This window comes from Eulemur rufifrons, chromosome 2 (assembly GCF_041146395.1).
Source record: "Eulemur rufifrons isolate Redbay chromosome 2, OSU_ERuf_1, whole genome shotgun sequence".
Classification (NCBI taxonomy): Eukaryota; Metazoa; Chordata; class Mammalia; order Primates; family Lemuridae; genus Eulemur; species Eulemur rufifrons.
In genome coordinates, this window is record NC_090984.1 from 30844789 (window position 1) to 30859123 (window position 14335).

Sequence of the window (14335 nt, forward strand, 5' to 3'; positions counted from 1 at the left end):
ATATTGATTACATTGTGAAGTCACCACACCAGCCCTAGATTAACTACCTAGGTCCAAATTCTCTTATATTAAATTATTATTATAATTTCATTTTCTGTCCCTAGCAACTAAATGCCATTCCTAACTCAATGTTTCCTCAACTTTTGCCTATAGTTACACATAATAAATGGAAAAATATATCTTGGATAAGGCTGCTTTCCTGTAGGGAAGGGATCAGGGCACGAGCTGCTACAGGCCCTATCTAGAGGCCAATAGGACTGAACTAACCAATATTTCAGCATCCTAGAACCCACCAGGAATTTCTGATCAAATGAATATAAGAAGGAAAAGGAATGGCCACAAAATAAAAGGAATAACCAGTTAGAAAGAAATTAGATTTAGGGAAGTACAGTATGACAAAGGCAAGAGAAGAGAGTTAAGAATAAAGAAATAATAAAGCTTCTAAAAGCCTAGGAAGGGCTGGGCCCAGTGGTTCACTCCTGTAATCCTAGCACTCTGAGAGGCCAAGGCAGGAGGATCATTTGAGCTGAGGAGTTCGAGACTGGCCTGAGCAAGAGCAAGACCCTGTCTAAACAAAAAATAGAAAAAAGTAGCGGGGCATGGTGGCGCATGCCTGCAGTCCCAGCTACTCGGGAGGCTGAGGCAGGAGGATCGCTTGAGCCCAGGAGTTTGAGGTTGCTGTGAGCTAGGCTGATGCCACGGCACATTTACTCAGGGCAACAGAGTGAGACTCTGTCAATACATAAATGAATGAATGAATGAAATAAAAGCCTAGGAAGGGCTGAGAGAAGATCTTTAGAAAATAATAGTTGGTATGGGAAATGTTTTAGTCAAACGGTGGTAGAAGAAATCTGATGACAGGATGTTATACAATAGTGGGTGGGTAAAAAGAGATTGGAAACAGCAATACAAGGTAGTGAAGAGAAGGGAGAGGTTGGCAGTTCAAAGGGAAATATTGTCACTGTATGAAAGTGTTGCAGAGGGAAAGCGTTTAAATAGAAGGGGAAGGAAAAAGCATATAAAATTGATGGTATAAAGTTTCGAAGAATCTTCTGAGTAAGGAGAGAAAAATTATATGATAGGGTAAGAAAATATATTTTAAGGAAGAGATGAGGGCAGCTGGGGAGATTTAAGGTGGGTGGTTTTGATCTTAGTTGTTTAAGAGCATAAAGAGAGAATGAAATAAGTGTGTTGGGGAATGGGAATATAATAGGGAGACTAAGCAGTATTGTAGGCTCAGTTTTTGTAAGCTAACATATCTTCCATCAAAAAGAGCTCAGTTGAGGAATTCTTCACTTACCAGTATAGGATCAGGAGTTGAAAAATGGGAGGCAGAGATTTCCTGAATTTGAGACTGGTATGGTGTCATGGTTTAAATGTATGCCCCAAAGTTTACGTGTTGGAAACTTAAGTCTCAGTGCAAGAGTGTTGAGAGGTGGGACCTTTAAGAGGTGATTAGGTCATGAGGGCTCTGCCATCATGAATGGATTAATGCTGTTATCATGGGAGTAGGTTCCTGATAAAAGGATGAGTTCCACTCTCTTCCCTTCCCCCTCTCTCACAGGTCCTCTCACCATGTAATGCCTTCTGTCATGTTGTGACACAGCAGGAAGGCCCTCACCACATGCAGTCTATTGATCTTGGACTTCCAGAACTGTGAGTCAAATAAACGTCTATTGTTTATAAATTACCCAGTCTGTGGTATTCCGTTACAGCAGCACAAAATGGACTAAGACACAAGGTGAGTACTTTCATTTTATGATGAAACAACTATATAATGAAATTTCATCACCGGTATTAATATTTCTCAGTTTCACTTGATATATGAAACTGTTCGTTTTTAAGATGCCATAGTCAACTAGTACTGGATCCATGCTGATTCCATGTGGCAGAGACATAGAAGTCTCTTGATTTCATTCTAGTACTCCTTCCACTGTGCCACAAATCTTCCATAAAGTATATTTGCCAAAGTAAACTATATCACTGGTGTTTGTCTTCACCTTAGTGCTGCTGTCCAAAAAAGAAAAACCTACAGCATCTCTTAGAATCTTATCTAAAGTCAACCTTGCTTTTCTTTAAAACACCATAGAAGCCAGTAAGCAATTTTGCCCCAGCAAAAGTATATGGTTTCTTATACACTGTCTCTAGGACTCTGCATTAAGGTTAAGCCTTGTGAACCTGGAATAGACCTGGTACCTGCTATTTTGATTTGAGATGAGGTGGGACAAAGTAAAATCAGATGGAATTAGACCCTTGTATAGTGCTAAGAATAAGTGTCAAAAAAACAAGGAAAACATTCCAGGTGGGTTACACTTGGGTCTTAGCAGTCCCAAGGTTGAATGTAGTCAAGAAGGACCTCTTGGCCAGGTGTGGTGGCTCATGCCTATAATCCTAGCACTCAGGGAGGCTAAGGCAGGAGGATTGCTTGAGGCCAGGAGTTCAAGACCAGCCTGAGCAAAAGTGAGACCCCAAGACCCCGTCTCAACTAAAAATAGAAAAAATTAGCCTGGCATGGTGGTTCATGCCTATAGTCCCAGCCACTCAGGAAGCTGAGGCAGGAGGATCCCTTAAGCCTAGGAGTTTGAGGTTGCTGTGAGGTAGGCTGATGCCACGGCACTCTAGTCTCACAAAAAAAAAAAAAAAAAAAAAAAAAAAAGAAGGACCTCTTCAGTGCTGACTGAATTATGAATAGCCTAAAAAGACATGGAATCTGCAGGAATTGCAAAATGCCTCCAAGGCAAGGTTTAAAGTGAGCAACAGGGAGAGAGGGGGAAAGAAAGAAGCAACACTGTAGGACAAGGAGGCAAAGAAACCAGGAATAATTGAGGCCATGACCCCTACAACTGTTCTCAGCAAGGTGGCTCAGTTCTACAGGGACCTCAGTGTCCTCCCTTCCCCTCAGAAACCAATCAATCACAGCTTCCCTCTAAGCTGTAAGGACTTTTCCATTGAAGATAGTAGTTTGCTGGGCAAAGAGATAGACAGAAGTACAAAAAGTCAAAAAATCTAGAAAGCTGGAAGATGTTTTCTTTTAAAAGTATCTGAATGTAGTTCTTATGATTAACTTGAGGACTGACTCAGTACATTAGATCTTATAGATCTCTAGAGAATGATCTTTACAGGAAATCTGTTACCTGAAGATGAAAAGGAATGTGAACCAACTCTGATCCCAATTCAGACCTTCGCCAACTGACAGTTCAGGTGAAGGCCCTCTGGGGTGGCCAGAAAGCAAAGAAAAGTTGAGTATACCACTGCAGAACAATTCTCTTTCCCTTGAGATGAAAGAAAAAAAGAAAGAAGAGAGGTACTAAGCCTTGAAACACAATACAGTAAATGGGAGAAAACCTGGTATTCAAAAGTAGAACTAAACATCTTGCAGATTTTAGATAAATGAGAGTGATCTCAAATCTGGTGAAAGCAGTATTTATTCTGAGTTTCAGAGAAAGTGTAGAATTTTGGAAAATATTCTGACATAATTCCCAAGTTCAAGCAATACTGTAATGTCTGTTAGATATACATTAACACAGGTCCGCAAATGACAATGACGTGGATGTATGCATTCATCCTAATATTTTTGAGAGCCTACTCTAGGTGCCAGGTGTTAAGCACTGTGGATAAAATGGTGAGCAAATCAGAGTCCCTAATCTCACAGAATTTCTAAAACAGTGGAAGAGACAGCCATTAATAGAAAAATCACACAATTATAAACTGAGTTGCAAACTGCTGTGAAATAAAGTATATGGCACCCTAGGAGTGCGTAGCAGGGGAACCTGGTAATAGGCTGCCTGTGAAACCTGACATGAGAGCCTTGCGTAGCAAATGATTAACAACAACAACAACAACAACAACAAAATCTGTGTTAACATCCCCCTGGCAGGGAGGGACAAAAGGTATTTTTAGATAAAAAGGTATTCACTGTACTCAGGAGAGTGAAAGGGTTAGCTTCACTCTCTCAAAAAGTTTTTGTTAGGTTCACATGTACAAAAAACATCTTGCCCTTGGAGAAAAGTCAACATCATAAAGATGGGTAGAACAAGGAAATTGATGTCTTCTATCTTCAATATATTGAGACAAGAGGCACTGAAGGTTGCTTGGTGGCACAGAAATGTGGTCTGGATATGTTCATCATTTTAACAGACTCTGTGGCTATTCAGACATTTGGACATAAGCAGATGACATTTTAAAAATCACTTTGTGATTTCCAGATTGTAAATTGTATGCACATATCCAGAGTCAACCTCTCTGCTCTATCTTCTCTGCATCAGTTTCCACCACCCTGGCACACAATAAAACCTCATTAGCAATGTTATTCTGAAAGCTGAAGATTTTACTATATCCCTAATGGTGAGAAAGCCAAGAACATAGAGTTCTTAACCTGTAACACATCAGCACCTACTGCATGGTGAACTTTAAATAAATACTGAATGACAAAATATTCAGGGGAACAGACCAGAATGAAACGCCTGATTTTCTATGGGCAGACTGACAAGATAGCTCTGTGATAATCAGAGATAATTAGCTGTGCTCCTCTGAGCCTCTAAACTCCTCAGAGTGAGGACATTTTGAAAGTCTGGTTACTGATGCAGAGACATGATGGGACTCTGAGGCCCAGCCTCTCTAACTACACATACTTTGACAAGGACTTGGATTCTTTTTTTTTTTTTTTTTTGTTGAGACAGAGTCTCACTTTGTTGCCCAGGCTAGAGTGAGTGCCGTGGCGTCAGCTTAGCTCACAGCAACCTCAGACTCCTCGGCTTAAGCGATCCTACTGCCTCAGCCTCCCGAGTAGCTGGGACTACAGGCATGCGCCACCATGCCCGGCTAATTTTTTCTATATAGATTTTTAGTTGTCCATATAATGTCTTTCTATTTTTAGTAGAGACGGGGTCTCGCTCAGGCTGGTCTCGAACTCCTGACCTTGAGCGATCCACCCGCCTCGGCCTCCCAGAGTGCTAGGATTACAGGCGTGAGCCACCGCGCCCGGCCAGGACTTGGATTCTTTATAAAAAGAATATGCTGAAACCAAATTGCCACCAGACGTTACCAAAAGATCTGAAATACCTGGTTAAGTCCCTTTGCCGTTTTTCAGGTTTATGCACTTCCAAAGCAGAAAAGATTTTGTTCTCAGGGGTAAAAGGAACATATAAGAAGTCTGGATGGTAGCCTTGGGCAGCAGTAACCTACAGTAAACCAACTGCTTAGTGGATGCCTGAAAATAAGACCATGTAAACATATCCCCGTTGCCCTGGCCTATAAACTGTACTAAGTGACAGACATGAAATGGCGAGGTGGCTGGGCAATGAGGCAATCAGTGGGAAGAAAGAGCTGGCTGACCTCCAGGTGTTAAAAAAAAGGCAAGAGCTGCATATTCAATGAGCCAACATTAAGTCAATTTGAGAGTGACTGTTCTCCATTCCCTTGACCCCCTCAGCTGCCCTTTTACTATTTTTTCTCTTCAAGCCTGACCCAAAATTTCATTAATAATCTAAATCTCCCATATAAAATGATAGAAGGGGTAAAGAGAGTATAGAAACAGTTTGAATTACCTGGCCAGCATCTATCAGAAGACTGTTAAGTACCAGGGCCAACACTGTTGAATAACTATGAAGGGGAGATAATTAATCTAAAAAACTGGCATTGGCAATCTCTAGAAGCTGGGAGATTTTGCTAAGAAGTTTGTGAAACCTAAATCCTCTGTGTGGGTTATTGCCAGCAGGCTGTGGACACTTGAGACTCCTAATAAACACTTGGCAGCATTTACAACAATAAGCCCCTATTGGCTCCTCTGTAGAAGCAGGATGAGAAGGGATGGAAAAGCTACACATCACACTTACCATCTTCTGTTTCCTGCCACACGATGCCTTCGAGGTTGACGCTGGTTCCAGGTTCACAGGGGCCCAGGCACTCAGGCTCTGTGGCTAGAGCCACATCACATGTGTTGACCCCGACTGAACGGGTACGAACCATGATCTGCTCACAGGGAGATGAGATGTCATTATTGACCACTGGCACCAAAAGGTGCAGTGGCAACACCGCTGGTGTGGAGACAGGGGACTCCATCTGTGGGAAAAGAGAAAGTAGTAGCTGAGTTGCAGGGAGAACATTTGGAGGAAACACCTTTTCTGTATTTAATCTAGTTCTACATCCTTTCCTGTCGGAGTGCAGAGGGCTCTAAATAAAAGACTTTGGTCCTTCCTTTAAAGTTCTATCTCATGATACCACTACAAATCTAGTGGTTTAGATGAGAGCATCCTGTGCTAGGAGAAGCTCTATCTCTTATTAATGATCTTCCTGATAAACTGTGCCCGGCTAAAAGTAATTTTTTAAAAAAAATGAGTCCTATTTTTTTCTCATCTCATTTAAAAATCTCTAGTGAAAAAGAATCAGGGCCAGATTTCAATATCATCAGAGCACATAGACTGATGAGAAAGAAAAGGCCCAGCTTCTGAGGCATGTTCTATTGCACACCACTATGCTTCCTACCAATCTATTAATAGCATCCAATACATAGTATATTAGTTAGGTATAAAATCCATGAATATGGATGGGGATAAAGAGAGGAAGCAATATCCAGATCCCAGGAATGCCATGATTCTTGATGATCCTAGGTGCTTTAATAAATCTTTAGCTAGAAGGAAATTTACTTAAAAGTTATAGGAGGGCTGGAAGCAACACTGTCAGGGTTTCTAACCCTCAGAGACTATTGCAGTGATTAGTTAATAAGAATGGTATCTCAGAGTATGACTCTAACATCAAATTTATCTGTAAGAAACAGGAGGTGCTATTGCTATCCAGAAGCCAATCCATAGCAATCCATAGCAGTCCGAAGAGGCAACTGATTACGCACACACAGACACAGTCAAATACCAGCAATCTACTTCCAAAACTAGAACCTCTCGCTAGAATGTAATTAGGTTCCAAGAAGAATGCAACACATCTAGAGACAAAATAAAAGTTGTAATGAAGCTGGTGATGATCCCTTAACTCTTTAATATCCTAGCATTTATTAGGCTGACAAAGTACCAACTCTGAGCCTAAACTGCCCAAATCCTAAATGAGCACAATGTCTTGCATATACAAGTGCTCCTCGGAGGCCAGGAGGAAGCTATGCTACTACAAAGGCACTCAATACACACACTGGCTGATTTCCTCTGAAGATTAAGTATGATACCAATCAGCAGACCTAGAAAATGAGAGTCAAGGATTGGGACCCTCTTCTCCTTGTGAAAGATTTTTCAGTCCCGGTTAAATGTAGTCCTTGAATAGAGACATTCAGAGAAAACCACACATACATCCATAATCTAAGCTGCTGAACAGCTTGCAACAGAACTCCAGTTCTGGGATAATTTACTGCACGACTGCCACTCTACCTATAATCCATCTCCCTTCCCCCAACACAAACACATACATACACCTTTCTAACCTTGAAAACTAGTCTAGAAGCTGAGTTCTGGGTACTGCATCCATTCTCTACAGCTGGCTCGGGCTTCTTGGCTTAGAAAGCCATCATTATTTGCAGATCATCACTGTCAGAGTCCAGAGAATGCTCATACTCTGATTCTGATTAATCGGGGTCCACGAAGAGCTGCGGAAACATCCTTATCGGCTTATTGACTCACACTCTCACACACACCCTTATACTTCCCTAACTCTACCTTTTTCATAAAATGGAATGGAAGCAGAAGCCTATATAATGAATGTTTTACATTTGTGATAAATGCCAAAAGGCATTTTTGCTCTTTTGAAAATCAGGCACTTATAATTTAATTTGGCAAACTTGGGATGTGACAGATCCTGGAAAGACCCTTTAAAATTCCTATGTATTGATTTGAAGGTAAAAACAACACAGAAAAGTAAACTGGAACCTCCCTACTATTCCTCTGTAGGGCTGGAATCTGGCTCTAATCCTTAAGCTCTTTCAGGAATGCTGTAAGAAACCTTTGAGAGTCATTAGAAAGAGGAAATTAGAGACAGAGTATATAGATCATCTCTACTCTTGGCCTTACCTCTGTTTCTTTGTTCTTTCTCTTAGAGAAGAACTGAGACAGAAGCAATTTCACAGTCAGTATGTACATTTCCTTTACTTAGCGTTTAGTCCCTTTCTATACTTTCTTCTCCTAGCAAAAGAAATTCTTTCAAGGTCCTCTTTCTTGGAACAGACGTTGGCCTGAACCTTCTAGGTCACTCCCATGAACTTTCTGATTGCCTTGCTTGCGCATGTCCTATTGCCAATTTGTTTCACAGCTGAGGAAGCAATCCCAGGCACAGAAGGAGATAAGTCCCTACTGGGACACCTACACACTCACTCAGTCATCAAGGAAAGCTCTTTTCTAGAAGTGGTTTTATTTCGTGCTAGGTTATTAAGTGCTCCTGGGAGGCCAGGAGGAAGATATGCTACTACATTCTATATAAAGCCAAGCCCCCCCAGTTCTGCACTGAGAAATCCAGAAAACAACACCTAAGATGTAAATTGGAAACACCACTCTTGTAGTTAAACAGTTTGCCAGATTAAATCCTGCTACAGAACATCTGAAGAGAAAAAACTTCAGCTGGACTGATTACTAAGAATAACAGAACTGACTCACACATGAGGAGCTGATTAATATGTATGCACCAAATTACCCTTACTGATCACTTACTAGGTAGAGTTCAGGATCTCTGTATGAGAATGACTGTATTTAATTATTTAATTAATTAAAAGCAATGTTTAGGGGTGGGGAAAAGTGAAGAAATCCATCTGTGGCTTTGAAACTATTCAGTTTCCTTCTACTTTGCAACAGAAATCTGAGGAGAGATCACAGAGCAGCACAATAGTGTTTAATTACAGCTCCAGCTCTGCTAATTACCATTTGGTCACATCTATAACCTACATTAAGCCATACTGCATACTAAGCAGCTCTGTGATATTCATCTAATAATCTAGGTGGCTTTACAGGATTTCTTATTCTACTATTCATTGCAACAAACATAGCTTCATTTATCACTCTCCAGGAGAAGATAAAAATCAGAAAAGGACTCATTTTACCATCTTTTTCATATACTCAGGATACAAGAGCAAGGATTGTCAGAAGATTGGTCCCATCAGGGAAAATAAGGAATAGGAATATAAAAAAGTTCAGGTCATTAAATGCCTTAATAACTACAACAACAACAACAACAACTAAAATTGGGCCAATGCTCAGTCTCTAATGTACTAAAAAGTGCCACCATGGCTCTTGGGGCTCAGTTTACTAGAGAAGTAAACAACAGAACAAACACAAAAGTTAAAAGAGATTTACAGAGAATTTAAAGAGGAAATCTCTGGGGTTTCCCAAGAGTTTATGTTCTTTATCTTTTAATGATACTTCTTTTCAATTCACCTTCAGATATTAGTTTAATAGCACCTATTAAGGATCTGAGTGCTGATAGGCAGGTGACACAGAAATGGGGATTGCAGAGAAGAATAAAGAAAGGCCAGAGTCATTAATCTCCCCACAAGAAGTAATTATACACTGACTTCAACTGCCTCCCACACCTGAGAGGCATGGATGGAGAAAAATCTTCAAGGCTGCAACATAATTTTAGGAGAGAAGATACACTAAAGAAATATTTGGGACAGACTTTTGCCTCTTACTTTCATAATCTGAGTCTCATATCGTTACCTTCACGGCAGAAAGGAATTTAGTTCTGATAACTACAATAGTTCTAAGAAACTCCCTTTCCCTCAAGAATGAAAAGATAATTGGGGATAATGGTTAGATAAATATTCAGATTTATTTGGAATTATCAGAAAAGACTGTATTAGAAAGTAGAATGTCGGCTGGGCGCGGTGGCTCACGCCTGTAATCCTAGCACTCTGGGAGGCCGAGGTGGGCGGATCGTTTGAGCTCAGGAGTTCGAGACCAGCCTGAGCAAGAGCGAGACCCCATCTCTACTAAAAATAGAAAGAAATTATATGGACAGCTAAAAATATATATAGAAAAAATTAGCCGGGCATAGTGGCGCATGCCTGTAGTCCCAGCTACTCGGGAGGCTGAGGCAGGAGGATCGCTTGAGCTCAGGAGTTTGAGGTTGCTGTGAGCTAGGCTGACGCCACGGCACTCACTCTAGCCTGGGCAACAGAGTGAGACTCTGTCTCCAAAAAAAAAAAAAAAAAAGAAAAAGAAAAAAAAAAAGAAAGTAGAATGTCATTAAATAACACTAAATACTATATTAATAAGGTGTTATCTTTCTCAATAATCTCAGATGTCCTTAGAGATTTTACAGTGACTCAGCATCAGCAATTCTAATAGTAACATAGGTGCACAGGGCAGAGGGATTAAAAAGACTTACATATTAGTCATACATGGACAAACACATAAATACCCCCTTCCCCTGCCAAGGTATATAAAACTTGATTTGCTCACCAAGTGTTTACTGTGGGTTATTAAAAATAGCAGGTAATTTAAAAATCCCATTTATCTATTATTTATTATGTTTTTTGTCACTCAAACTAAAATACAGAGAAAAAAATTCCACAATTTTTTTTTTTTTTTAACAAGACGAGGTCTCGCTCTTGCTCAAGCTGATCTTGAACTCCTGATCCCCAGCGATCCTCCCGCCTTGGCCTCCCAGAGTGCTAAGATTATAGGCGTGAGGCATCGCGCCCGGCCAAAAATTCCTTAATTATTTGAACCAGTTTCTGCTGACTGGAATTTTGAGACAAAGTAAGTTTACATCATTGTTTTCCAATTAATTAGGGGCTATTTTTGCATATTCTGAAAGATCAGCAATTCCTTGTCATAAGAAACTGATAGTTAGAAATCATGGAAAATTGAGGATGGAGGGAGAAATCTGAATGCCTCCTTTCCACAAATTCTTGTCAGAATGCAACAGAATATCCTGAGTAAATCCCCAATCATAACATTTAACTATTAGTGGAGAAAATCCAGCACCTTTTCAAACACTAAGTACATACACTTGTACCTTGCTTCCCCCACCTCCTTTTTTTAAAAAGAGTCTCCTGGTCTGCTGAGCTTCCAGATTTCACTTAGGCTGCTTTGAAAAAGAATTCGATTGCAACTCTGGTTAATTTCCAAAACATCTTGTAGCAGAAGGCAACAAGGAAAAAGAAAGACACAGTAGGTGGCAACACAACCAGTCTTCAAATAGTTCTTAGAAGCTACATATTCTATTATTCACAGAAGACTTACTTTAGCACTTAATTTTAACCAATCAGCACCTGGTCAAGGTCAGCCAGTGAAAGCTGTTCCAGTGTGCACCAGAAAATGCAAGTGCAGTGAACCTATAATTTGAAGACTGAAGTCTGTAGTCTGTTCTCCTGTAGTGATCCCTATATGGGCTCAGGCTCAGACCCTAAAGTCCTTTTCTGGTAAAGAGAAAAGAATAGCAGATCAAGTCTGTTTAAATTCCCTGCATGTGTGAATGGATAAATTATGCATGAAATTTAACAATGAGAAAAAAATCTCATAAGCAAAATCAGTGCACAACACAAATTACATGGCAGTGTCCATTACTGTGGCAAAGCATTTTTTTTTTTTTTAAATCTGTTTATTTATTTAATTTTTTTAGAGATGGGAGTCTTGCCATGTTGCCAAGGCTGGTCTCAAACTTCTGGCCTCAAGCAATCCTTCCGCCTCAAACTCATAGAGTTCTGGGATTACAGATGTAAATCACTGAGCACAACCATGACAAAGGCTATTACTGAATGAAGCATCTCCACTGCTCTTTCCTAAGTCTTCTCACTCTACAATCTCCTTCCTGCTGGAAATTCACGTTTTCCTTCAGCAAAGCTATTAACTTTGCAGCTGATGAGTGATGACAGAGACCTAAGTACTCCCTCTGAAGCTGACTGTATTTTTGTCACAGAAGGTTGATAATCCCTCCATTCCTGTTTCATTCCAAGGGAAGCACTACAATTTGTTTACCCCAAACAAGGAACTTCTGCAACTATTTCCTTTCCTGAACATCTCTCTTTTATTTACTTTCACAAATGCATTTCGTAAAAAGTCAAGTCTTGAGTGTGTCACATCTCCATTTTTTTACCCTTCAGGATATAAAAACAAACCAGCAAACAAAATAAATAAAAAATAACCCACAATCCCAACAAAGTTAACAGAAAGCTTAAAGCCTTTTCCCGAATCATTCAGAATCACAGATGTCAGAAGAAGTCTTAAAATAGTGATTCCTAGGCCAGCTCGCACAAGCCTATTAACCTCTAATATGGCTGGACCAAACTGTACTACAAAACTAATGAATCTCATTCATGTTGATAATCCTATGAGAAAACATGAGAATTCTAAATTGAGACATCACAAACCACATCTTGCACTGCTGTAGCTTAGGAAAAAGAAATGGGACCATTCTCTCGGCTCTAAGCCAGGTGTTCTCAAACTTTTGGGTCATGGAAATCCTTAAAAATTGAGAGCCTTAAAGAGTTTTTTGTTTATGTAGGCTGTTTCTATTGATATTTAATATATTAGAAATTAAAAGTAAAAGATAAAATTAATAATTTTGAAATAGCAAAATTAGAGACAGAGAACTGATTAGTAGTTGCCAGGGATTAGGGCTGGGGACAGGGGAAGTGGAAGAGTCAGTTGAGTGTGGTTATATAAGGGCAACACAGAGAGCCTTATGGTGATGCAGCTGTTCTGTATCTTGACTGGGTGGTGAACACACAAACCTACACATCACAAAATTGCATGGAACTAAAGCGCGAGCGCACACACACGCGCACACACACACACACACACACACACTCCAGTACCAGTAAAATGGGGAAAATCTGAACAAGATGGGTGATTGCATCAATGTCAACATTCTGGTTTGATACTGTACTATAGTTTTGCAAGATATTACCATTGAAGAAAACTAGGTAAAGGGTACATGAAATCTCTCTGTAGTATTTATTACAATTACAATGATCTCAAATAAAAAGATTAATAAAAAAATTGAGGCCCCCCCAAGAACTTTTATTTATGTGAGAGAGATATATACTGATATGTACCACTAGAATTAAAACAGAAAAATTGAGTGTGTATTAACTTATTTAAAATAACATTAAAAACCTATTACATATTAACATATGTAACAGTTTAAATAAAAAAGCTCATTTTCCAAAAGAAAGAAAAAAAGAGAAGAGTGCTTTTTGAAAACATTTTTACAAATCTTCATAATGGCTGGTTTAATATTAATAGAAGACAGCTGGATTCCCATGTCTGTTTCTGCATTCAATCTGCTGGTGATATGTTTTGGTTGAAGTATATAAAGCAAATTGGCATCACACAGAATATATATGGCACAGACATATATATATATATAAAAATATATCATATAACATGTGTGTGTGCATTTTTTATGTTTTTTACAGACAAAATAATATACAGAATGTTCGTATTTAATAACCTTTTCAGATAATTGGATATTCTTCTTTGATATGACACTAAAACTCAGCAAGTGATAGTTCTTAAAGGTTAGAAAGGTTAGTGGCAATGTGGAATCTGAAACTGTATCAATCAACTTTCTGTATGCTGTTATAATACAGTAAAATCCATTGGTCCATCTTGTACTTTGAATGTTTCTTTTATCCATGAGTGATTTTTTAACATATATTGGTTAATAGGAAAATATTGGTTCACTGAGTTATACAGCTCTTTCAAATATTGAAATACTTCATTAATATCAAAAAGTTATATTCATAATATTGTCTCTGATCTCATCAGAAAAGACTTTAGGCACTGGTAAACTGTCAAGCTCACAGAGGGACAGATACAAGTTTTCCAACTTGTAATTTTTGCTTGAAAGCTCAAGTTTTATCATTAAGAAATATTATCAGTTGTTTTCCTTGGAGTAACAGGCTCATTTCGTTCATCTTCAGGAAAATGTCTGCCAAACAACCAAGTCTGAGTAATTATAATTTGTCAGTTGTTCTTCTAAATAAAAATGGCATTCCATGAAAAAACTGGCTAGTTCGGCTTACAGTTCAATTGCACAAGTGCTTTTCCTAGAGACAAACGTTCTTTGGCATGTAGCAGAAGTGCTTTATGTACACTTCCCATTTTGTCACAAAGAATGTAAAATGACATGTATCCAAAGGTTGAGATTTAATAAAATAATTTTTACTGCATTTTTAAGCACATTTAAAAACGAAACTGGCTTTTAATTTTTTTAATCTTTCATTTTGAGCATACAGTGGTAAAGAATGTCCTGTAATCCCAGCAACTTGAGAGGCTGATGCAGGAGGGATCACTTGAGGCCAGGAGTTCAGAGGAGCCTGGGCAACAGAGTGAGACCCCTCCCCCATCTCTATAATCAATCAATCAATCAATAAGAAAAAAATAGCTGGACATGGTGGTGA

General features: G+C 39.2%; 1 protein-coding gene across 5 annotated transcripts in view; it reads right to left on the reverse strand.

The window, feature by feature from the left end:
* Positions 1-14335, reverse strand: part of ZNF609 (zinc finger protein 609) — a 206710-nt gene that overhangs the window by 48544 nt on the left and 143831 nt on the right. For all 5 annotated transcript variants that reach the window (XM_069482785.1, XM_069482756.1, XM_069482747.1 and 2 more), the window contains exon 3: positions 5835-6060. In XM_069482785.1, the coding sequence (XP_069338886.1) occupies positions 5835-6060 (226 nt within the window). The remainder of the gene's footprint in view (positions 1-5834; positions 6061-14335) is intronic.